The sequence below is a fragment of the Anneissia japonica genome, unplaced genomic scaffold (genome assembly GCF_011630105.1).
Source record: "Anneissia japonica isolate Jap-2015-1 unplaced genomic scaffold, ASM1163010v1 scaffold287949_len505691_cov196, whole genome shotgun sequence".
NCBI classification, from domain to species: Eukaryota; Metazoa; Echinodermata; class Crinoidea; order Comatulida; family Comatulidae; genus Anneissia; species Anneissia japonica.
In genome coordinates, this window is record NW_022727758.1 from 292,809 (window position 1) to 320,176 (window position 27,368).

The 27,368-nt window shown below is 31.9% G+C and overlaps 1 protein-coding gene across 1 annotated transcript in view; it reads right to left on the reverse strand.

The window, feature by feature from the left end:
• The window catches only part of LOC117113790 (genetic suppressor element 1-like), a 98,175-nt gene that overhangs the window by 35,713 nt on the left and 35,094 nt on the right, over positions 1 to 27,368 (reverse strand). The window contains exons 3-4 of the mRNA XM_033257221.1: positions 11,323 to 11,547; positions 8,176 to 8,348 (exon numbers count right to left, since the gene is read on the reverse strand). Coding sequence (XP_033113112.1) covers positions 8,176 to 8,348; positions 11,323 to 11,547 — 398 coding nt within the window. The remainder of the gene's footprint in view (positions 1 to 8,175; positions 8,349 to 11,322; positions 11,548 to 27,368) is intronic.

A 27,368-nucleotide genomic window follows, 5' to 3' on the forward strand; every position in this document is an offset into this window, starting at 1 on the left:
ACAGAAAAGTTTAAAAATTATTTCTAGCGACTGATCGACTATGACCTGTCATGATCATGGTCTACAAAATGTTCTATGACATGACAGCATTCTCAATATCTATTTGCTATATAAGACTCTGCTACTGTGCATCAACAATTTCCCCTGTCTGTCTACCATATATGGCTTGCCACATCAATCACTTCAACTGCAGAAGGAGCCATCACCATTCATGTCAAATTTATCTGTATGTACATTCGCTGGGAATAAACAAAATCATCAATTAATCCACAAACAAGTCCAGAGAAATTCATATTAATTACTCAAACGTGCTGTGCCAGCACATTAAAAGCAACGCTGTTGAGAGACTTCCAAAGCCTACGCTTCTACATAATGAGAACCTTTAAACGAAAAAACCTACGCAAATATCAATCAGATACAACATATAAAAATGAGTATATACACAATATGCAAATCCATATTTTAATCACGATCATGTTATGCTTTCACCTCTTCATCTGTCTAGTCAATATTAATAATGATAGGGATTAATAATTTTATAGTCAAGACTTCCTGAAGAAAACCCAATACATATTGAAACGTTGAATCATGGTATCCCTCCCATTATTCGGAGCAACGTTCATTCTATGTTATTTAAACATAATCAGTGCATCTGTTACGTCAATACCTACTATAATTTACGTAATAACTGATAGTTATTCCTGGTAACGAAATCAGTTTATAAAAATATAATGCTTGTTATTCAAAAGAATGCTTCGATGTTGCTCTGCAGGTAAAAACACTAGAGTGATACAGAATATGTAGCAAATTAACCTATGGGTCTGTATTGCATTACCTGATATTGATCTTGTGTAGATGCCTGTATTTGTTAGGATCTACTTCTGTATCACATTAGCTTGCAATTTGAGCAAATGTACCAGACCTACACATACTTAATTCCTTATTTAATAATTTATTATCAATATGATTCCTAACTAAATTATTCTATGTTTTGTAGATTGACGACACAAAAGCAACAAGAATTCAGTACATTCTCAAAAGCAAAACTGAATGAAATATATACTATACATATATATTTTTTAATTTAATACTATGCTCATTATTAAAGTCAGGCTGTTGAGGAAAACAAATTTTTTTGATATGTCGTACAACTATTTTTCTAATACACAAAAAGGATGTTTGACAAAAAATTTGGAATACATATTTAAAAACCAACTAACCCCTTTTCCACCCTTTTCTTCCAGTTTTTAACTATTCAAAAATCTGTATCTCATTAACTGCTGTCAAGCTTCATGTCAAATATGCTTTTTATTTCTTTGAAAATCAATTGTAAAGTATATCAACATATTTTACCCCCCTCCGGTGCCTGGCTTGAAATATTCATCTCATCCCCTATTCTTAAGTTTTTCGTCAAATACCTTTTTGCATCTATTTTGTTTTTTATTTCAATAAATGGAATTATAATGCTTCAACAGAATGTACACTGTAGAAGCAAATGCTATAGAAAAATGTATTACAGAGATCATAATTTACTTTTAATGGTCATTCAAAGAATTAGAAATATTATTATTCATCTTAAATGCCTGTTGTTAATCATTTCGTAGAATAAAAATAAAAAGAATATTTTAAAACCAACTATTAAACGCATCCAATTTGAACACTGTGGCCTTCACATAGAAATTATAAGCTAACTATCTCATTCATTTGTCAACCAATTTTTTTTCTAATGACAAAGACCGCTTTTAGTTTGATTTGCATCCAATTATTTGCTTCCATCACAAGCCATCTGCAGAAAGCAATACAAAAAAAAAAAATGGAAGACTAATAAAAGGCATTAGTGTTAATGAGTTTTCACAGGCATTAAGAAAACGAGGTGTAGAGTTAATTAGCTTATTTCACGTCTTGCAGAAGTATAGTTCTATAGTTCAGACCCTTAGTCGCGCTGGAAAATGTACCAATTTGACGTAATCAGTGGAAAGTGGTGTGTGATGAAATCCCATTTATACGCTCGTAAAACTAATGACTCGACATCTCTTTGTCAAAACTATCATCTGAGGACCATCTTTGGAACCTTGTAAATAATCATTCACGTTAGACGATTCTTAATGTGTACAGATCAATCAAATTTCATTACATCATAAGAACAGGAAAATTTGAATATGCCTCCTTGAAAAGTATTTTTGTACTTACATAGATTGGAGTTGAAAGAGCAGGTCATCCAAGCAGTTACATTTCAACTTAGGCCCCATAAAAAAAATTATTAGTTTATCACTCGCTCCCTCATCACTTTTGGGAAAAATCAGATTTTTTTTTTTTTTTTTTTTCAATCAACATATATTTTTTATTTCAAATGGTCCTTTTTCCATCTTTTTTCACTTGAAAAGCTCAGGGTTTCTTGCAAATATGCTTACTGGTACAACAAAAACATATTTTTTAAATATAAATTTGATCCCATTCTTATGACTTTTATATATGTGTCCCTAACCATTGATTTACTTGTGATCATCGGTAAAATTGGGGCGGGATTAGCAAGAAAAAAAAAAGAAAAAAACACCTCCCTCACTCATCAGTTTTTATTCTTTGATAGGGTGATAAACTAATAATTTTTTTTATGGGGCCTTACATCAGTTTCCACTAACAAGAATGATAAACTATCAGTTCAGATTAATCTTTCACTACATTAACTGATTACTGATATAATATTTATTGACCTTTTTTAATAAAGCTATAGAATAATTGTATTCCCTTCACTTAAAATATTTAACTGGTCAATTTTTTTTTCATTTTTATGGCTTTGGGCCCCGGCCCACCTTATTGGAAGAACCTGTTAAAATAACTGAATAAATATCAACAGGCCTTAAATAAACAATTAAATCATTAAATTTATTAATAAATAATATTATTTATTAACAATAATTGTATTAATTACGTAGTTGTTCTACAAGGCTGAGGCAAATTTTTAATAAGTAGCCACAATAAATTTTAAAAAATCAATATCATAAATTAAATAAATTTAAAAACTAGAAAACCTAGTCAAATTAAGATACTAGCTTTATTATATAATAACAGGCCTTGCTTAATTTGGAGAAAACTTACTAAAATATCATTGATGTAATTTTGTTTAAATATAGAATGTCAAGTTAAAAGAAGCTGTTTGAATTATGAATATATGCATAGTCATAATATCCAAGAATATATAGTGATCATGTTACTACAATGTTGTTTTGACTGTATTGAAAGAAATTGTTAACATGACAAAGTACACAGTTACACTATAGGTCAGAGGTTAGGCTGCTGGTGGCCATTAATCATCAGCATTGAATTCCAAGGCTGTCACTCAACCCAACTCTTTCTTTTGACCTTTGACAGGAGGGTCAACTTAATCAAAACACCTGGCTAGACTCTGGAGAACCATAATCACTAAGGAGTTAAATCAGTTCCTGCTCTCAAATTATGGAGAATGCTTTTATCACATGAAGAAAATAAAACTGCCCAAATAAAGGCAAAGCTATTTTGGTACTTCAATAAGCTAAACTACAAAAGAGATTAAATTCAATAAATTTAACGCTAAATAGAAATTGAGCTTTCTAAAAAATTGTCTACAATGTGTATGTATTGCTGCTATATAGTGTTATTAGTTTTCATTTTTTTTGCTAACCTTATTAATAATATTATAAAATATAGATTTAATTTAATTAACATGAAATTTTAAGCTAATGCTACCAAATATATTATATTAGTAAACTTTTTATTTAAAGATGCAAAATACAAAAAAATAAAATAAAATAAAAATCTTTATGTGAATTAACACAAAAATGATCAACTTGAACATAGAAATTAGTATACCCATCATTTTACAGCGAAAAATGATAGAAACTCTTCTAGTCACTGGAGGCATTATATTATTTTTATTATCATTATCCAGTATAAAAAATTAGGGTGCTCATTTTTTAAATTTTAAATAATTTCTATGGTGAAGTTAATAATGTCTATGCCTGCAAAATGAGAAAGTTAATTTAAAAATTATTTTTTTTATTAGATTTTGTCATTTTCAGGGGACAATACAACTTCAGTCATCATGCTAATAAAGCACTGTTTTTTTTTAATCAGTTTTAAAGAAACTCTCAACGCCTTTGATTTTCACTCTGGTTCAGTGGATACAATGTTGTTATGTATTTTCTTTGATCTGAATATGTGTGTGTAAATAAAGTTGTTTTAAAATCAGGAAGGTACAAGCCAGAAATATTACTAGCTTCAAATCAAAAGAAACCAATCCAAAAAATACATTTCTTTGCGAACAGGGACTAATACATGTTACATATTGTTATCATTTGAAAATCAAATTTTCATTGAACCATTAGTAAAATCTATTTTATTGCCACAAGTTAAACATTTTCGAAAATATAACTATCAATTTCACAGCAAACAAAGATAAGAAAAAAATGAGGCGAATATAGGGTGAATAAATTTTAAAGAAAGAGTTAAAAGCTTTTTGCTACAGTTAAGTTTTTTTGCTGGGGTAGTGGACTTGAATGTCAAATTATATCAGCCAAATGGATTAAGTTTTAGCTGTTGCATTTATTAAAGATATTTGGACAAACTTTCAGATAACTTTAATATAGAAATAAAACATAATGTCAAGATATTTCAGTTACAGTATATGTGCATAAATGACCCATTTGGTAAATTTCATGGTAAATGGATTACCCATTAGCACATACTGTACATGTGTGAGGTCTTTCCACGGAATGAGACATCGTTGGTAATTATTCATAATTGAGATATGGCAATCACCAAAATAGGCCAAACCACCAAATTTTTAATTTTAATGTTTCTGAATACTTTGATACTTTATATTTTATGAGCAGCTTAGCTCAATCGGCTAATCCGTACGCTGAACCGTGGAGATCTCTTGGTCCCCGGTTCAACTCCCATCACTGCTTTCATTGTATTTCAGCTAGAGGGCTAAAACACAAGTTACAATAGCGCACCGTCTTTTCAGAGGAGACGTTTAAGGCAGTCATGTGTGCATTACGACCCATGTGCAAGTTAGAAAACGCAGTATACTCTTCGTGAAAGAGTAGGGGATTGTCTCCCGGTGTACTGCCCAATCACCACCAGAAGGACCCCACTGGAAATAAGCCTCCTTCAGACTTTTCATTTATTATCCTTGGTTTACACAGGGAATAAATCCAATCCAAATCGATAGTTTACTTTTAAAGTTTAGTTTCTTATTGTAAAAGACAATGAGGAGAGTGTTGAATAGAGACGAGTAGCGAGCCATTGCATCCAAGCCTTCATGAGAGGACGAAACCCAAGAAGAAAAGTAGTAGTTCTTTCTGCATATTCTGTACTTCTAGACCTTTTTTTTGTACACAGCTGCTGGTTTAACTTTGAGGCTGATTTTTTTCAATACCAGGTTCTCATACATTTACACTTAAAACACTCGTAGAATTGGATCTACTTTAATCCTAGTTAAAGCTTATAATGCGAACTACCAAAAATATGCTATAAATATTTTGATTTCGAAGCCATGAGACTCATTTTGTGGTGAGACCTCACATTTACCTTTTTGGTTGAAATTGTGATAATCAATTATGTACAGTTAAGCCCATCTACATTTCATACAAATATTTATGTTGTCATGGCAAAACAGAAGCTTATTTTAACTATCTTTTTCCTTGATTAAATATTACTTCATAACCGTCTCAATCCAAATGCTTAAATATTTGTTTCAGTAAACAAATAAGTTAGTCATGAAGTTTGATGCAGAATTGAGAAGCAAATACCAATAAGAAAAAAAAACAAAAACCAAAAAAAACAAAACAAAACAAAACCCAATCTGTTTTCAATAATAAAGGCAAAGTTTACTGATAAGGCGTTCCCTATTTGATTTTTGTATATTGAAATAAGAAGGTGTACTGGTACCCACTCTAAATTTAAAAGATGTTTTATCCATAAGCTACGTTTATGCAGAAATCTGCTAGAATAATAATAATTAATCCTTCTTGTTGTTCTGTTAGCAGAAAATAAAGATGGTTGTCTAACACAAAATTTCTATAAACATTTAGTAATATACTACTACACCAACAAGGTCAAGATAGTGCATACAACAATTGAGTTACTTCTTTTAACAAGAGCTGTTTCTCACACAAAAGACATTGTGATCAATATTTATTAATTTGAGATGGGATGGATAGATTTCAGCAGAATTGGAGAAGACTAAAGTGGTTTTAAAATGGAATTTCTACAAGTTATTGATTATTACATTTTTCTTCCATAACTTCTACTATAAATAAATAACAATAGAGCTTCAGTAATATTTGGATCAAATAAAATATACTTAATTATTTTGATAGTTTTATTTAAAAAAAGTATATTTATCATATATTTATATATTCATTTAATATCATTCATATACTTTTTATATTGCTGTTTATCTTTAAATGTATTTTTCTAATTATTGTAATATTTTTTTCCTTTTGGCAGATAACAGGCAAATTGGCTCTAGGCCTTGAGAAGTAAAATTTGGTTTAATATATAAAATGGAATAGAAAACATAAAAAATGTTGAAGGACACATCGAAAAATCAATATAATTCATTAATTGCTCTTCCATGTCTGCCGCAATGTTTACAGCAAAATAACTATCATGAATATAACAGTGTTTCAATAATAAACAAAATATGAAATAAAAGAAAGTCGATACAATGCTAATATTCAACTAAGAAGACAATAGTGAATCTACAACAAAATTTATAGCTATTATGATTAAAAAATATAACATTATTATTTTGTTGCTCAAAATTCATTTATCGACCGTGAATGTCCTTCAGGACGTGAGAGGGTGGTTGGACAACAAAGGAACTTCGCTTGGAAAATCAATAATAAAATTTAAAGTAAGTACAATGACTTTCAAACATCATCAACTTCCAAACATAAGCAGGCCCACACCTAATAAACAGGTGTTGAAAGAATATCTGATGACTATTCATGACTCTATACATGTATTCACATAATTAATATCAATAATATTATGTTGACTTATATTGCTGTTAGTACCCATGGTTTTGGGATCAAGTACATACAGTATGGAACATCAAACTTAGGTCAATGGGCGAATTACATAATTTTACAGCTTGTAATCAGTGCATTTTGTGGCAGTTGGGTGGAGAGAAAAAGCCATAGGTAAAGTACCTTTCCCCAAGGACACAAGTGAAATGCACAGTGAGGGATTGAACCAACGACCTCAAAGGTTGAGAAGCAGAGTACCATTAATCAATGTTGTGTGCACACTCTTATAATTGACAATGCATGAATTAACTTATATCTATGTAAATTTATGGATGAATTCCAATAACTAAAAATAATAACACTACATGAATTGCCATTGACAAAAAGCCTTTGCTCTATTAAAGTGTGAATAGGATTTGTGGTCTGGTATAATGAATTAGTTGGTATTAAATAATGAATTTTTATTACATGCCATGAAGCTATATCAGTTGCCCACTGTAGATAAATATGTTCACAGATGGCTATGCCTTTCAATGCTGATAATAAACACTGGTGAAACCACAGGTTTTAACAGCTCACATCTTTCTCCACCACACATACCATTGTTTCACTATTAAATGCCATAGTACAATTTTAAATATATTTGATTGTGATTTTCTGTAAGTTGTTATAACATAGAACATACATGCTAACAGGACCACTGACAATGTACATGAAGAGTGCAAATAATATTATTTTGGCTTTTTATATAAATAAATCTTGTTACATGTAATATACAACATAGGCAAAGCAGTTGACCACCGGTCATTGAGCCACTATTAAAAGGATAGGAAATACAACACAACTTTGCTGCAGACAATCTTGTCAACAATGTCAATGCCTTTTTATTTTGCTGAGGTAAAACTTTCAAATTGTGATTTGCGATGAGTTCCTTTGGCAGTTCCAGAAAATTAATTAGTTGTATAAATATCGATATCTAAATAAAATATCCGTATTCCTAATTATGAAAATGACTGATGGTTCGTCTAATACAAAGGTATGTTGTGACAAATATGAATCAAATTGTTTTAGGGCCACTCGTATTAAATAAGATGAATATATAAATATTCTGAAATCAATGAAACTTATTTGTTTGTTAACCTTTGATATCAAGCATACGTACCCGTTTGCTGTCCAATCCATGGTTCGCTGTTTGCGTTGGCGCAATCGTGACCACAGGCGGTGTGCTGGTTGGAATCATATGCGGTGTGGGGATGATGTGCGACGACTTGCTACTATGAGATGGGGTAGAATTACGGCTTGCTGATGAGGGCGATGTATCAGACACTGGTTCATCTGCAATGCATACATATAAATACTTAACAACAACAAAACCAACAACATACAACAATAAAGGAAATTAAATAAATTTTACACCATTAAATTTAGCAATATCTTCTGGAGATAATGTTTTGAAAAGTAGTATTTATAGCATAATTTAATAGACATTACATTGAATTGGAAGTAGTCTACTTATATAAAAATTTTCAATCAGCAAAGGAATATAATCCTAAAATTTATTATCAATCTTAAAAATATCTTATAATACTTCAAATTTTTTTTTATAATTTACTGCTTATATGTAGCCATTATGTGAAATCTCACCATAATCATTTACAACACATCCATCAAAATATGACATCTAACACATCTTTCATCCAAGTTAAGGAGGACAATGTCCCCATTTTCTACTTCAAAAATGGCCACCAACACACATCTTAAATCTAGGCCAGGCCTAGCCTCACACAAGAGTGTGTGAAAATTAAAAAATGCAGGAGATGAAAAAAAACACAAAAAAAAACACTTGGGCATCTTTAGTATTAAAGAAAAACAATAGGCCTACTTTATAAATTATATAAACATCATACAATTTTTTAGCTTTTTAAAAATGAGAGGCTATCACTAAATGATAAACCCTGACCTAGTCTACATTGGATACCCTATGAATATGTGTACTATTGATTGAGGGAAGTGATGAAGACTGACAGCTTTTATATATCCTAGCAGTCAGAGATCAGGAAAAAGGTCAGAGGGTGATACCCTGTGCACCGATGTAGGGCAGAGGCTTGCAATATGATCATATTAGGAAAAGCAAGACTATTCGCAGAAGTGGAAATATGTTTGTAGAATAGGAGTTAACATGGTCTTTGTTTGAGGAAGTAATTTATAGCACAGTTCACGTCATAAAATATAGTAGCAAACAATAGGGTATAGATGGCTGTCACAAGTGTACAAGAGAACTCACAAAGATTTATTATATTTGTAATTTTACTTTGCTTAAGAGTTATTAATCTCTTTGAATAGGTAGCTTTTGTTAATGATTACAGTATTTTACTATTTTTACTGCATGTCTGCTATTTTACAGCACGTCATTTTTGAGGAAATTAAATGAGTTCAGATCAGCTTGGATTCTTAGCAATTTGTTTCATAAATCATAAATTTAAACTAGTTTTATTTTGATTAAATACAATATCATGATGAAGTACTGCATGTACCCTTTATTTAGCAATGCAATTTTGCTCAACAAAAATAATGATAATACATATACTGTATACCGATAATAATACAATAAACACATCTTTATAATAAAAGCTGCTCTTCAATTATCACCAAACCAAGCTTGATTTTGTTACGTTAAGAATTGCTCTTAAATACTGTAGGTGATGCAACTCAGTCGGAACACCTAGCTCAGTTGGCTAAACTGGTGGTGGCTACTGTATGTGTGCTGAACCGCGAAGATTTCTTGGTCCCCAGTTCAATTCCTGTGCGCATTTTAAAGGATGCAGTAAAAAAATAGGGGATTTTCTCCTCTCATATATCCCCAATCACCACCAGAAGGACCCCACTTTAAATCAGTTTTCTTTAGACTTTCGTTGATTGTTCTTGGTGTTCACACCAAAAAATTCCACCCATCGCTTTATTAAATTTTATGGCATTAACTTAAGAGAGAAAAAAACGTATGTAGATGTTTGTATCATCAAGAAACTAATAAATGATTTCTCATGAAATGAATACAGTAATACTTATGATGGAACACAGATAGTAGGCCTATATGGTACTAAATGCTGTACGTAGTTCAAACACACCAGTACTGTATTTTACAATCTCCACTCTCGAATACTGTAAACGTCATCAGTTACCACAGCGTCTACTGGGGATCATTTAATAATAAATAAAAGTGTATTTATATAGCACCACAGACCCCTCTAGGAATAGTCTTTTAAACTATGGTGGAAAAATATTCCCCGCCAACCCAGTATTTCTGAGTCTAGGTTTTGGGGCCAGGAATTACATGGGCAGAAATTACGGTATATAGCTTACTGGTTTTTAAGCTGCATGTTTTTAGCTAGTCAAAATGATAATCTACAGTATAATAGCCAATTTGTCGATAGTCGGAAGATGGTTCATTAATAAATTACAAATTTAATGCAATTTTCGGGATATCTCCTAAAATTAATCATAATTATACAGGTTTATGTTGACCGTAATTTCATAATTTCATGTGCTTTTGGAATTTTATGAACATGATACAATAAGCCATCTGGAGTAGATCCAACCATAAACACATAATCTGAGCTTGTATAAAATGAACGTGAATTAATAATATTAATTCTGTTAACGAGAATACACATGTTGCTGTGTAACAAGCTAATTTGTCTTTGTTTTGACCTTTGACATACACATAAATGAGTGAAACTACCCAGATGGTTTAATTGTAATTGTAGTTTTTGTATTTGAACAACTTTTAACAAATGTCAATTCTCACATATAAATCCTTGTATGTTGAGGCCTGCCACAGGCATAATTATACTATCCAGTATAATATATGTTGTGGTGATCTTTGTGGGGGGAAAAGGGGGATTTTTATCATCTCCCTCTTCTTTAAACAGTGATAGGATGATAAACCTTTATTTTCATGTGGTCTAATAAAATAATAATTTTTTACTCATTGAATAAAAATATGCTAGAACCCCTATTTAGAAGACACAATTGTGAACAACAGTGTCCCTAGGGGTCCTTTTTGTACTCATGGCATTGTTACTAGAACTGTTGCCACTAGTTACTATCATCGTACCTGCTGACTGACTGAGAGGGGTCACTGTTGCCCAAGGGTGCATCCCCTGAACTAGGGGTTAGCCATAGTGTTAAAAGATATACTTCCCTTCATTTCATGCCCGGAAAAGTGTCCCCTTATAGGAGTGTCCTCTTAATGAGGGTTTCCCGAAGGAGAATTTCTACTATATACTACTTAATCTTGAATGGTAAATACCGTGGATATCAGTGGCTTTCTTCGCGAGTTTCCTCAAAGCAGCTGCGAAGCTTGAAGTCCTCGTCGTACTCATGGCATTATTACTGGAACTGTTGCCACTGGTTACCGTCATCGTACTTGCCGACTGACTGAGAGGGGTCACTGTTGCGGTTGTACGTGTTGGCTTGTTTGAGGAGACTGGCACAACTGTGAGAGGGGGAGGCTTGCCTGAAAGTCCCTGTCCACCTGAAAAAAAACAAAAGTATAGAACAAAATTATTAATGATAACTTTAGAATCCTAATGTGTAACCTACAGTACTGTAATCAAGTGTTGAAGGGTCAGGTTGTTGTTGACTTATACCAGCATGCTCTTATACAGCAGGTTAGGTTTCAGCTGTTTGGATTATTGTACAAATATGATTACTGAAGTTCACGCACTACTGTACAGAACTAGGACATCCACAACCTACAATTCCCTGGTAACATAATTCAAGAATTACTACCATTGTCCACAATAAAAAGTAGTGTCACTAAATTTAACGTATCATATTTACTAAATCATCAGACAACAAAACTGCACATTTATATTAACAAATACTATCAGCACTGAAAAATGTATAAATTAGATTTAAAAAATTATTTAATTTAATCATGCCCTTACGTACATTAAAATTATGTATTAATATTGTAATTAAATTATGCAAATAAGTCCACATGAATATTCAAATCAGGTGAAAAATAATCCATGTTTCTTTTTTGAGACTGCAAACTGCAGCCTATGTGTTTTTCAGGGTAAAAATTAATCAACCCTTATAATTTATTTGTTACAAAATCACATTGATTTTTTAAATCCATCCCCAATCCATTAATTTCAGGAGAAATATTAGGTGTATATAGCCTCCACACAAGAATAAATGCTCGTCTATAAATTCCACACATGATGTAGCATTCCTGCTTCAAGATTAGTTGCCGTAGATACTAAATCATGATGATGTTTCTGATGATGGATGATCTACCAGGAGAACTTCGTCAGGAGAGAGGGGTCAATAATCCAGGCATAGTTCACCGTGTGATGATTACTTATGACTCGGAGCCAAAATATATAATTACTAGGTTTAATATGCATAAAGATATTGTCTAGAGTGATATTACTCCCGGTAATAACTGTGGTTACATTTGAAAAATGGAGGAAATTTTGTGTGACGTGTGAATGAACTTTCCTACTTAATTCTGATCTTACAGCTAAGGAGGCGCATTGTCTAATGTATTTACTTCTGCATGTATTCATTATGCATTTGTCAAATTTAAAATATCACATCGTATAAATATCATCTTTGTTTCATCTATCAATGTCTGGGTGAGTTCACCACCCTTTACCTTTTGAAATAACATTGATCATAAAGATTATTATTTTGAAAAAAAATTATATTTGCTGACAAACTATTGTCTGTAATAATGGGAAATAAAGTAAGTAATTATTTTGGCACACAAAAACTACACTTCAATGATAGATTTACTAGGATATATTGGTATAGACCACAGGGATATACTGTAGACTCTACTGACAATTTCTTTGATACTATGTAACCTTTATGTCTACCAAGTCATACTGTCCTACATTTTTATGTGATTTATTCAATTTTAACACACAATATTTAAAATAATAGACGTACACAAGCATAATACATGCCACAGTCTCGCAAATAGTGGAATTCCGTAGTTAACAGGCTTGAGGTTTAATATGCACAATTATTTATAATGTATTGAAGATCTTGGGATGTTCATAACATTTTCTGACAATTTATTAACCTTATATTAATGGCATGAATTATTTATAGAATTATATTACAGGTAACAGATGTGCAAAAACAAAAATATTCCCTCAACTTTACATAATTAAATTGTCCTGCAATGATATTTTGGTTTTTTTGTTGTTGTTTAAATGTAATTTTTTTAAGGTAGAGTGTATAGAATGTTTTAATAAATATTGTTTTAATTGGTTTTCTTTTATATTTTTCATAATTAATATATTTTAATATTTGTATTAATCTTATAATTCCCTGTGTAATTGTAATGTCAGTACTGTATATTTTTGTACCGTATGTAAATAATTTTGTACATAATTTTGTTTTATTACTGCAATTATCATTTTTACCATGTTGGGCTTTTGTAAATTTCAGAATTTGTTATTTGTCTGCCTATCCTTATGTTTTATACTGTATGTATATATTTTATGTGTTTTAATGAAATAAACCAAAGTTTATCATGACTGTCATTCACTATATCCTCAGAAATCACATGACCATCTCCCACACAAAGCCACAAATAGGAAATAAAACAAAAAATTTACAAAAAAAATCCATAGAATGATCTGCATCAGAAGGACTGTTTGTTCCAATGGTAGCGGCTAGAGTTACTAGTTACTGTAAAATTGGTCTTTAGGATTGAAATAACTCAAGTAGGCGTATCTCAACAAGGTATTGTAGACGGCTTTGATTAAAATAGTTGTGTACATAACACTGGGCGATTGTGACTACAAAGGTAGTTAATTGTTATTTTGAATTGAGTATTAGCCAATGCATGACTTAACTGTAAATCACTATTGCAAATTACGACAAGGTCAAGATGCAAGAACTATACTTTATAATACTTAACATTCTTTTACTAAAAAGGTTACCATTAAATACAGTATGACACTGATCTACTATCAGGTCTCTGCAATTGTGAATATGAAAATACAGAATTAAATATTTCTTCCTGTAAAAGATCAATAATTAATTCAACAGCTATAATTAATAGACCACATGATCTTCCATTAGCCAGTCTAGTGATGCACTAATACTGATTGTTGAATTATAATGGGGGTTAAAGGTTTACAGAATTTTAAATTTCATCATGTAGTCCAAACATAATAACAATTAGCACGTCACATGATCATCTGTCAGCCAGTCATAGAAAGACATGCATCTATCCCATAAACCATTGTTGTAACCTACCAATTTCTTTTATTACTAGAGTATTGCTGTACCAGGCTAATGTCAAAATCAATACGGACCTATCAGATATACCTGCATTGCCACAAACTCTTCAAATAAGCATAATCTGCCAGGACATATAATAATGTACGCCTTAGAGTATAATGTACACCAATAATTATTATTATTGTTAATAGCGGAATAATAAATTGGCTGGCATGGATTTTAACTCTGACCAAAATCAGGGCTACAATATACCAGTACAGTATATATCCCTAACTATTTACTGAAAAAAATGGAAAAAATGTTTGACAATTATTTAAAAAAAAAACAAACATTTTAAATAGTCTTTTTTTTAAAAATATATATTTTTTTCAATAATATACATACATGAGATGGTGATAAACTAAAATTTTTATTGTGCCTTATACTGTTAAAGGTTTAATGCGATGCACACTCGGTATGAAATATATTTGCAATATTGCGTGAACATCGTTTTGTGGGACATCTGTCGGAATGGGACTTAGGTGATGATAAGCCAGGTGTTGTCGAGAGATCTTTGTTCCTCCCTTGGTACTTAAAAGTTACATTCCATCACTGCTTTATTGACATTCCGCGTCAGCATAGAAAGGTAAACAGAGGATATAAGGTAGCTAGGGCTGTCCATGTCATATTTAATGAGCTGTTAAAAATTCCAATTACTGTAATATAGGACCTATGTGAACTATATAATTGTTTTTATAAGAACCAGTAAAATTTTGCACAGAATCAATGTTCTTATCTTTTGCAGTGTATTACTTATACAGTATTAGAAAGTGTATTACAGGTCTAAATAGTCGCACTTACTACTACCTTTTTTTAAACATTAATAGTTTACTACTGTATATGTGACTACTTTGATTTGTTTTTTTTTTTAATTATTATTATTTCTTTTTTAAATACAAACCTCATTTGATATTTTACTGCACCTCAGCCACATTTTTTTGTTTTTATTTTTTAAGGAATTTTAAGCCACAATTTTCTTATAAAAGTGTACATTTTTTTTAAATTATCATACTGTAGCTCCTCCTAAGTATCTAAAAAAAAGAGAAAATAACCCATTTTTTAAAAGTATATAAAAACATAGAAATTATCAAAAATATTAGTACAATTCTTTATGCAAAATAAGTACAGTAAAAATGTAAACTCTAGGATTGAGCAATCATAGATAATAGTTATAATACTATTCACTAAATTTAGGTTATATCAGCCGCAATCAGTAAGCTTCCCTAGTTGGAAATGTAGTCATTATCAATAATATTAATGTTATCTCTAGCTAAGTGCAATGGCAGTAGCATATGCAATTCTATCTCCAGCATCCATCACATAGCATCCACAACAGTGGAGTGATAAATCCTTCGACCTTTTTAACCTTGGCAGTGACTTTTAACCTCCTGCATTTTAATGGCACGCTTGCTGACTACTACAACCCAAACAGTAAACCCAATGATCAGACAAGCCACGCGACCAACAGATGTTAGGCAATAAATCAGAACTTGACTATGTATTTTCTACCACCATTATCTCTTGTGGTTAAATATGCATAGTTTTTAGTTCAATTATATATTTAAAGACTAGAAATATGTCTCCTTTCTTAAACTTTATTAATTGTAATTTAGAGGTATATGAAAAAAAACATTTATTTTTATTATTATGGATTGAATCATAATTTACAAATATCAAAAAGTATCTATTTTAAGCCACTGAATTTTTACCATAGAGCCCACAAGTATGTGTGACCTTGAGGTTGAGGAAATTGATGGAAGATAATGCAGAATTGTCAACAAGCAAGAAGAAACAATCACAACTCAATTTTGTTTGACAATTTTCAAAACATGGACAAATGTTCTTTATGATTGGGAGTAGAAAGCCTCCTTGTAATATACTAATTATCATTTTTCTTTTTTAAATATTAATATCAATCCATATTTAAACTATATCTATCAAATAATTGTTCTTACTTTGTCATCGAAATTCTAAACAAGGAACCACTTTAAAAAATATTTATTGACGAAATCACGTGAAATGCACACATACATATAAACAATAATGTTACAGTAATGTGCACAAAACTAACATAGAGTACTGTATCAAATAAACATAGCTGAAGCAAGAGAGAAGCTATTAAATGTAATCATCATTGTAAAAATCGTGATTGCTACCACATACATTCTTATTATTTCCAATCTCACCGCAATGTTCATACTAAGACAGGTTCAAGTAGAGTATGTCAACATTGAATCCCGGCAGGATTCGGGAACGTATAATTATAGTTATAGACCGCCAATTTCAAAGGTTATCCAGCAGAATTTATAGCAGTTATGTAGCATTTTTTCTGTAAAACTTTAAAAGCATGAGGTGTAAATTCGTGCGGAGAGTCGATGGAATTTAGTCGTGCCTGGCAGTAAATCTGTGTGATCTGACACTGCAGAGAGATGACTCGGGCTTTTGTTTCGCAAACCGTTACTAATCACCTAATGGGGAGACATTCTCCGCGAGTTACTTGGATTTCATACAGAATTTTTTACTAATGATAAAGGATAACATGCTAATTTGGTATTGCAGTTACAAATGAAGCTATAAAATAGTAAAGGATGAGGATATTCTGCCATTTTCTACATGGTGTTGTCAGTAGGTATACAGTATCTGCATATTCATTAACCATAATGAAGAGGCTAACCCCTTCTAAGTTGGAGAATCTATCCAATGCCAAAATCAATACTGTTAGTAGAGGTGATTGTTACAGTATAGATTAGGCAGGGCAGGGTCAGCTTTCGTTGGAAAATAAATGGGTTCATAATAGTGTTTAGGGTTCATAAAGCTGGCTGTAGATGCATATGTTGTCAAAATCAAGGACATGATGTTATGATGATGTTGGCAATAGTTTATAAATGTATTGAACAGATTCATTAACCATAATGATGAAAATAAACACTTCTACGTTGGAGAACAACTTTTCCAGTAGATAACCTCTGCTGTGATTAATACTGTAGTAAATATTACATTATGGATTAAGCTTGGTTTCCATACAATCGCTACACACTATCCCCGACAGCTTTCGGTGAGGCTGGATGGTCGGTTAAATCAGAGAGCCTTCCCGATTATGTCAGGGATTGCTACGCATTACAACCATTGCATTGAAAACACTGTAGCAACAGCGTAGCAACTAAAGAAACCAGGCTTATGCTGTTGTGTGTACCGATTGCTGTAGTGAAAGTGTAGCGACTGTATGGAAACCATGCTTCAGGGCACAGTAAGCTTCAGTGGAAGGGCAAATAAAAAATATTACTAGTTTCTCGTCCCCTTTTATGCATCTATTTTCTCTGCCTCACCAAATTTTTTGTCATTTTTTTTTTTAGTTGGTAAAATGAGAAAGTACTAGCCGTTTCCCATTGACCATCTTGGATTTGCCATCTCAGAGTAAAAGAAAAAAGAGAAAGAAATAATGTCCTCATCCTCCTTTTTACAAAATATTAGAATGAGAAACTCCTTTTTTAAACTTGGCCTAATAGGTTTATAATTTTTTTTTTTTGGTTTATAAAGCTTTAACAATGCCTGACTGAGGGTACCATGGATGGATAGATACATGCAGTTTACATAATGCTACTGTATGCTAATTGCAAACTACTGTACTGTAACTGTAATCGGAATCAAATGAAAGCTTTTAACATACTGTAAATTAATGAATATTCATATATAATTTGCATACTGAATAAATGTGCATAGTTGATGAAAGAAAATGCACGTCATGGCTATGGAACTAAAGGTCTCCTCCGAGGTCGTGACATACACTCGTGTTTGATGATGCAGTAGCAGCTAACATCACACAAAAAAACGTGTCTGTGCATATGATCAGGTGCATTATCATTTGTAACCAATCAATAGAACCGAAACAGGTTAACGATGAAAAACCAATTTGGTAATATCAACCGCCAGTTGAATACAACACTATTAAGCACTCACAGAGTTGTCCATTAACCACTGAGTGTGAAGCAACTCAAAGTCTATATGTCAATCGTCTTAATCACATACTTCTGAGTATCTCGCTACATCCTAAACAAAAATTCTAGACACATACACGACATGTTTTGCGTTTAAATCCATAACATAAAACCTATCTTCATTATCAACATCGACGTAAACAATGCAAAAATATTTGCAAAATATACTCGCAGAAATCAATATTGACGCTGTGTAGTCGAGGGAATAATCAATACGAGATACCTGTTCACAGTAAATGCACGGCGCATTTAACTAGTGATGACATAAACCAGTTTACTGCACCAACCTCTGAGCTAATGTGTTGGAGATGCATTAAAGGTGGGTTACAAATGAGTGCATTCTATAATGCTAATACTCCTCTGATAATATGCTATCACCTGGGAGACAGGGATGACGTTTTGGATGTTGTAAGAACTAATTATTGGATAATATCGCTATCTATACCATGGTAAAGAAGACATATAATGTCCTAAAGTACTCTATTATTGCACAAATACTTTATTATCCCTATCTGAACTTGCTGTAAGGTGATGATTACTAAATTATTTTTGTACAGTAATTTGTTATTATTATATGTATTCTGGAGTGCCGAAATATATTAACCTAATTTTCTAATATTAATATAATTATAATTACTGTAGTAGTTTTGCCCATTACACAAACATCACCCACTGATCCTCCCACCCTCTCCCTCCCCCAGTTATCTGATACCAATTGATGTCATTGATTAAAATTTAACTGTGATTGTGGCTCCTAATATTAAGCTTTCAAAGCATTAAATTTTACCAATCCTAAACATTAAAATCTCTCCACTTACAGTAAAGCACGCCAAAAGGTTTTGCTCTTGGATCCTAAACCGAGTCCCTAGCGGCCCCTTTGTTTGGAACCCCGTCAAACTTGTCTGATCCCCTGCCGGCAGGTTCCTGGAGCCAGCACCAAATTTAGAAAGCAAGGTGATGCACTCTGGCTCTGCAATAGACGACCTACTAAACAAACCTCTTATGTTCCATACATTACTGAGTTAACATGATGGTAAACAACATAATTAACATGCTACAGCAATAACAGCATTAGATTACTTATATGGTATTTCTAATCTTCTTGAACGCTACAATAATAAATCAAACAACATACAGTATCAAATATATCATTAAATGTCTCCAAGCCGACATGTTCTTTTCTTGATTTCTTTCAGCAATAAATTTCTTACAGTTCCATGGTCTTTAGGAATTATTGTATTTCAAACCCTTCTTATTCTTGGTATTGGTAATGCTTTTTTAAAAATGATTAAGCTACAGTTAGCTTCTAAAACAGCTTCATTGTTAAATTAGATTATAATAACAAATTCTTATCCAATAAAGGAAATGACAATCACAAATACCGGTAATAATCAAATTAATTATTTCTCATGTATATTGGCCAACCTTTAGAGGCATGTAAGACGAGATATAACCCACACCCCAAAGAAAAGCAATTGGGTAGTTGCTTCAAATATTAAAATATTCATTATTTTATTTTTGCTTTCAGAGATATATATTATTTATATATAATATTTGATTGTAAAGAGGGATAAAGTCTGTCTTTTCCCTCTCACATGGATATGACTGCCTGTATCATATTCTTACCTAATTAATTTTGCATGTATATGTATTAATCTGAAATTTAAACTAGAAACATTGAAGGTGCTGTGTTTATCATGAAATTATTTTGTATTTCAAGAAAGCGCTATTGCTATAATTAGACTTTTATCTTGTGTAATTTCAGAGGAAAGATAATGTGTATAAAGCAATCATGCTAGCTTTCTCTAAAAGTAACAAGGGAATTAACAATCAATTATAGTAGAACCTTGAGGGATTTGAGAATAATGGTTTTAGTTGATCTCAGGTTTTTTTTACATGGTCAATAATGGGAAAAAAAGTAACTATATTCTGCAAGGAGAATTTCAGTGACGTAATAGCTTCACTTGACCTTTTTATTTCATAATAATAAAGGTCAAACATCTATACACTAATAAATATAAGATAATTATATAAATTTATGATGTCATGATGTCAGCATTACATTAATTTAATAACACCTAACTACAAGACAGCAAAAACACAACAAAATATTTCCACTATAAATGATAGTGGTAATACTGTATGTACGGTATTACAAAGGAATCTTTGAGAGAATCAATTAACACAGTCTACTGAATCAGAGTACATTTGAACCTATTTCCATACAGTAGTTTAGGTCCAAGCAGTGAACCTCAGAATGTCATGCCCATTAAAAGGTCAAATTGTATAGTTACACAATGGAGGTATAAAAATAGTTACACCTACCTTCTACCTGTATATAATATTGTTATGAGTCAATACAAATGTATTTATTTCATTACCACTATAGACGTCTGTATTTATAATATTTCATTTCATGGGATATTGTAAAGGTTCATTTGTACAGTTACTAATTTATCATAATATAGGAATTTATACTGCACATTTTGCTAAGGGATGCTTATACAAGGCAATGGTGATGCTGTTATTACTATCCCTGGTCAGTGGATTTATTTAATGTCGGTACAGACTAATAATACATTCCATGCCAAATCATCCTACCCTACCAGGTACCCACTTTCTGGGTGGAGACCAACGTAGTTAAAGTGCCTTGCCCAAGAACGCAAGCGAAATAGAACCTTTCCCACTAAGAACCGCCCTTTCGGATATTGTCGTTATTATTATTAGGCCCCACATTAAAAGACAATGTTATTTAAACGTATGAAGATATATGTGCGTTTGTGGGCCAGCATGTGTGCTTGTTAGATGTGTGCGTATTCCAGGCCTTGTCTTGATTGGTCACTTGCTGAGTTTGATTGACACTCCAGAAAGGTAAATTCACAGCGAAGGTACAAACCTCTGACCTCATAGGTTGAGAGACCAAAACGCAACCGCTGCGCCAATCGCTCCCACTGTATATAAAGTTTAAAGAGGATTTTATGGTAAATGTGTTTAGCTTATTAACCGAACAGACTCTAAATAATTGTCACGTTTGTACTGTACAGTAGAACCAAGGACCAATTATTTAAACTACCAAGACTGTGATTGGACAAGAACAGGAAGATGATGATGGTCCTAACAGGAAGTGCCATATACAAAATAGGATTTGTGAGTTTACAAACAGCCAATCAGCCGAGATCTTTGACCTATACATACAGTTATTACTGATCAAAACAGTTCTACATCTTCACACAGAGTTTTACTATTAACATCCTCAACAGAAAGTTACAGCCTAAAATTTATACCAATACAAGATCCAGGACCATAGCAACCTTATAAGTCCAAGATGGAAGTACATTTAGTAAGCAAAAGAATTCAATCGATACTTTAATTATCCCTAGCATTTTAATTCACTGTGTGACCTTTTAAAATAATACACTACTTTTGACTTTTTTTTTTAATAAACTGTATTATAAACTTTTTTACATGAATCACTCAGGAAGCTAGTTTATAAAACATACTGTACTAATCATTTAATATTTGACACAGTTTAAAATACTACTGATATTGTAAAAATAGAAGTGGCATTTAAGGCATTAATAAGCCATTCATTTCCATTCAATTCTATTCAATCTTATATACTTGTGAATGCAATACAGTACATGTTCAACAAACTATAATATAAAAATGAAAATCAATTAAAATGTTTAAAATAAAATTTTTTCCCTATAGAATATAAATTGTACAAATACACTTAATGTACAAAGCTAGTTAATCAACAATTTGTAGCTTTTATGTTACTGTACTTTATTGATGCTAGATTTGTATCTGATTGTTATATTTTTACTTAAACATATTACTGTACATATGCTTATAAGAATGCATAATATATTCGCTATCAGTATAGAAATCCAAAGTATTTAATGTGATACATGTACATTTAGTACAAACACAAATTTTGTTTTGACAAAAAAGTAAGGTTGTAGCCTTTTGTGTGAGAAGCAAGTTGGCAATAAACAATGAGAGTACAATTCAATGGCAGAGAAAATAAAACATTACGACACTCGCCATGGAAAGTGCAAACTCAAATAGTGTTAATATAGCATGATAGCATTCCTATTTTGAAAACAATACCATGAATCCACGTTAACTTTTCATATCCTAATAAAAGAGAATCCTGTTGTAATTAAATAGAGAAATGACATAGCATTTATTATTCTACTTGTCTGTCTACAAATTCTTAGGCAGTGATAAGATTGTTTGAACAATGCCTAATGAATGGTTTTTTAGGTCGCTAATGTACAGTATAATGTATTTTATCAAGTTCTTATCCTTTACACGAATGCCAGCATGACGTGACGTTATCTATCATATCTTATACAGGTTAATAATTGTAAACACCGAGTGGTAAAACTCAATTGCTTGGCAGTTAAACTTGATTGTTTTGACTTCTACAAATCTAAGATTGATTATGTGTGGGAAGATTATAGATTATAGAATGTGCCAGATGAGAAATTGGTTTTTAAAGAAAGAATATCATAAATTTTCATTAGCATTTTGAGAAACGACAGTTAATCAAATGAAAGTCGTTAAAATGTGTGTAACTAAAGGGGTACCCCTTCAAATACAATGAGTACACTGTATTATTACTCTGTACTGTATGTTGTAGCTGGATTACCTAACTTTTGAATAATGTTAATTTCATGCAAAAAAAAGCAAAACACCACGAATATACCATACTTTAAAAAAAACCTAGGATAATTCTGAACTACTGCAGACCTATCTATCTATCCAAGCTAGTCGTGCAGGCTTACTTTTATTATCCTAGCACAAGCTGCTGATCTTTCGAAACATGACCTAATTTTGTGTCAAAAGGGTGACTTTAAACCTGAGGGAATATGGTACAAATTTGTTTCCATACCAAATATATAGTTTTATACACATTGAAAATACCAGTCTTGATGAAGGCCGAGGTTCTTTAGAGTAGAGTAATGTAGGCCTACTGTATGCGGCCAATGATCAACAACGGAAGCATCAGGGTACATAACTCTGCTTTGCCCCTCCTAAAGCTCTGTTCACTTTCAAATTTTATTCGAAAAAACTACTGTATGCCCATATATAGTCATGATGTGCCTATATATGGTCATGACAGCATGTCAATATGACAATATTTAGGCATGTTGTCACATGTTTTTGTCAAATAACATTTGACAGAACAGAATTTTAATAAGCCATTTGTGTGTTTATATTGTGGTTTGTTTTTATTCCCTACGCATGCAACAGCAAGTATACACGCCACAGGATGGAACAATGTTTTTTTTGTTTTTTTTTATTCTGATACAAAACTATAGAAGTAGAGTTCCTTTTCAGTCAGGAAAAAAAATCCTGGCGAAAAGGGATTTGAACCCAAGCTCTCAGGATTGGAAAGGAAGCACCACCAAGCTACAGATTCACTAATGCTAAAGGCTAAAGTTACATTTACACTGGACACGACGACACGATAAAAATGCCGAAGTGTTGAAGAATATAAACAACGCGATATGTCGTGATGTCATTATATAGTGTCTAGTTTAAATGTAGCTTAAACCATAATTGTTGTATATAAAGTCATAATTTTAATCTTTTATTAATAACTAAATGATATAAAAAAAGTATAGAAAACTTAACAGATTATAAACTACTGTAGGCAATTTTCCATATAAACTTAGAATTTTCCTGAACAAATACCCATAGCAATTAGAATTATTGATCACATAATTACTAAGTATTATTTTACACAATATGCATAAAATCAATCGACCAATTTATGGCATCGAAGAAACAAACCGCATGTATAAATACAGCATTACCAATGCCTGCAGTATGACTCGTTCAACATTTAGAACCTGAAGGCTTTAATACTCATACACAGTAACTGGCACAGATCTTGTTACCACCTTCATGGCATATAATCCCACCTTGGGTAGACTGATCTCGTAAATATAAATCCATAAAAAAAGTACTCAAAAAAACACAAAAAAACTACAAGTATATTTCATACAGTAGCTACAGAACTGTAGGCATAATTGCTAAACAAAGTGCTGGCAGTTTAATATCAAGCATTATTATTAATTTTTAAAAATGTAAAAAGAATGGCTAAAATAAAACAATGGTAAATTGAAGTTATTTACGTATTTATCAATTACATAGATGTAGGCACTATCAGATACTGCAATTAGGTTACTAAAGCACAAAAAGAACTACCATTATTATCACTGCTGTTGGCTACATGCTTATAATATAATACTATCGTCCAAGCATTTACTTAAATAATTAACTTGCTATTCTATTCGATGACCTGATGCCTTTATGTGATAACGAGAAAACCAAATAGCATACTGTACAATACAGACTGTTAATTAGGATTTGACATTTTCCATGCATATCTGTTACCAACATAACTTATGACCAGGATGATATTTACCATTATTATTCAAATTATTAATGTTACCATTTTTGTTTAGTATTATCATTAATCATTTTCCCTAAGTAGTATAAACAATGATAATAAAATTGGTATTTATAAGCACATTTAAAGGATTCAATTGCATTGCATATTATGCAAAGGTAAGATAATCCAAAGGGCTGTAACATGTTGTAAATGTATTGTTTTATTAACTTACTGACTTATATTAACTGGTATCCAGTATATATCAATTATAAAATTAAAAACAATCTTTAGTATATCTCACATTCCCATACAGGTAATAACGTTTATTTACACAATTTATAAATGTACAATTTTTGACCCAATTTTTGATAAATCATAAATATTCTGCCAATTTTTCTTTCCTATTCAACCGAAGGCGTATTCATTAATTGCGTCGTGTTAACTGGGTGGCTTATAATCTTTGCGTTGATTTTCAAAATGTCATGGTCATGTAAGCGTATGTAAGAGATATTATAAATGCGAATTAGGGAATCGGGCAGATGTATGTCAGAATGAATTTGTGAATATTCTAAATTTCTTGAAATATAAGGTTTGTCGGCTGGAAAACATACATACGTTACATAATCTTAAATGTCAGGAGTAACACAAAACAAGCAGAATCATTTATCGTCATCGTCGATGGCAAGATTCGTGCTTTGTGATGCAAATCATGTTCCCGATTAAGCCAGTGCCACTCATACGAAAGACTTCTGTCTTAGATTCAAATTGATTTTTAGATTAAAACGGAAACGTCTACAAAAGGTTAGCCAAGGTGCTGTTGCTTTGTTAACTAGCAGGTCACGTCATACTGTATACGTTCAATCTTCTCAAAATCGGAATGAATGTGATACTAATTAGCTCATTCTGTCCCAAGTTAAACAGATACTAAAAGCTACCTGAAAGGTAATTTCTAATGTGGAAATTACCGCAATATACATCAGTCCAAATTTAATAAGTTGAACTTAATTCCAAAAATGAATAGGGAATGGCGATTACTGCAATACCGACCGACTTTTTTACTTGAATTAAAAATGCACAATATGTAAACTAGTGGAAATGAAAAAAAACTGCCATATTTTAACAATTACTGTATAAACTGGACATTTCAAAATAATTACACTATGTTTTATTTTATAGATTATACAGAATATAGTTAATTTGTAAAACAACATTAATTTTTGTCAGTTTTGATATATATTCTCCATTATATTTTCAGTATATGATATATGACCACAAACCCGAAATATGTGTCCAGAATTGCTCAGTAATGTCTACTAAATATATTTTATTACATGCATTTGAAAAATTTTTCAGATGTGAAATAATATATTCAGAAGGTTAATTACTGGTTATGTAGTTTTCGCATCTCAGTAATTTTTTTTACATTTTGTGTACGGTGATCATTCACTGGAAGGAATAATTTGACATCGCAATTCATCTTTAAATTCATTTACATAATTAGGAAACATAAAAAAATGAGAAATAATGCATTTACTATTTCTCACTCAGCCTATAATTGAAATAGTTAACGAGTCATTTGGTATTCACCAGCATTTGTAAGCCATATCGTTCGTTGATTCGGATCAGATTAGCTTATATCATCACTAATTACTATTTACTAATTTGTAGGTTATTACAGAAACACATACCATACAACAATTGCTATTGAAATGAACTGGGTGTCAATTAGGAAAAGTCTTCGATTTTAGATAAAATTCCCTGATTAAAAATGTGCTGGTACATTGCTGTGTAGGATGTAAAAATCCTATTATAATAGATTGTTGTATTTTTAGCTGGGAAAAAACAACCACCATTTTGAGGCGGACAAAATAAACACATCACCTAGTTGAGATCTAGCAATGCATTGTCTCTTTCCTGCCCTCACCATGATCCCTCCTTTCGAAATTAACGCAAGCGGTTATCGGATGGATGGTCATCAATGACGACTAACGCCTGCATTTTCTCATTAATTGTTTGTATTCACTGGCAAGCTTTGTTACAACAATGGCTTAAAACACCATCATATTACGTAGTGTATGTACTCTAAATACTTGCCAAATATCCCATATCCTTGAACACTAAGCCAACTAAGTCATCCTTTTCCTCACAGCAGGAAAACAACTAGCTAAAAGTAAAACACAAAAATTACTAATACTACTATGCTGAGTATTACTGTTACAGATTCTGTTTCCCAGTTGAATTAAAAAGCACTATAGACAAAGGCTTTATGATAGTTTGTTCAGAAGGTCATCATCTTTGAGACTTGCTGTAGTAAACTTTCTAATTAATAACAACCACATATAATATCATACACCATCAAACTTACCTCCTAAAGCAATGGGTGGAGGGAAGTACATGTAGGGCGGCTCCATGCCTCTCACAGGAGAATAAATATTTCCGTTATTCATTCAGCTAGAGTCTAACATTCTCCGATGTGTAAAATAAAAGGTGATAGCTTGCTAACTCACACAATAGCCCTTCAGGCTTGCCTTGCGTAGCTCAGTTGTTCAGCCAGATTATCACTGTTATGGCCTATTGAATAGCTGTTCTGTGTACACAATTTACATGGCAAAGGTTGGAAGAGTCCACTACCACATAGGGGAG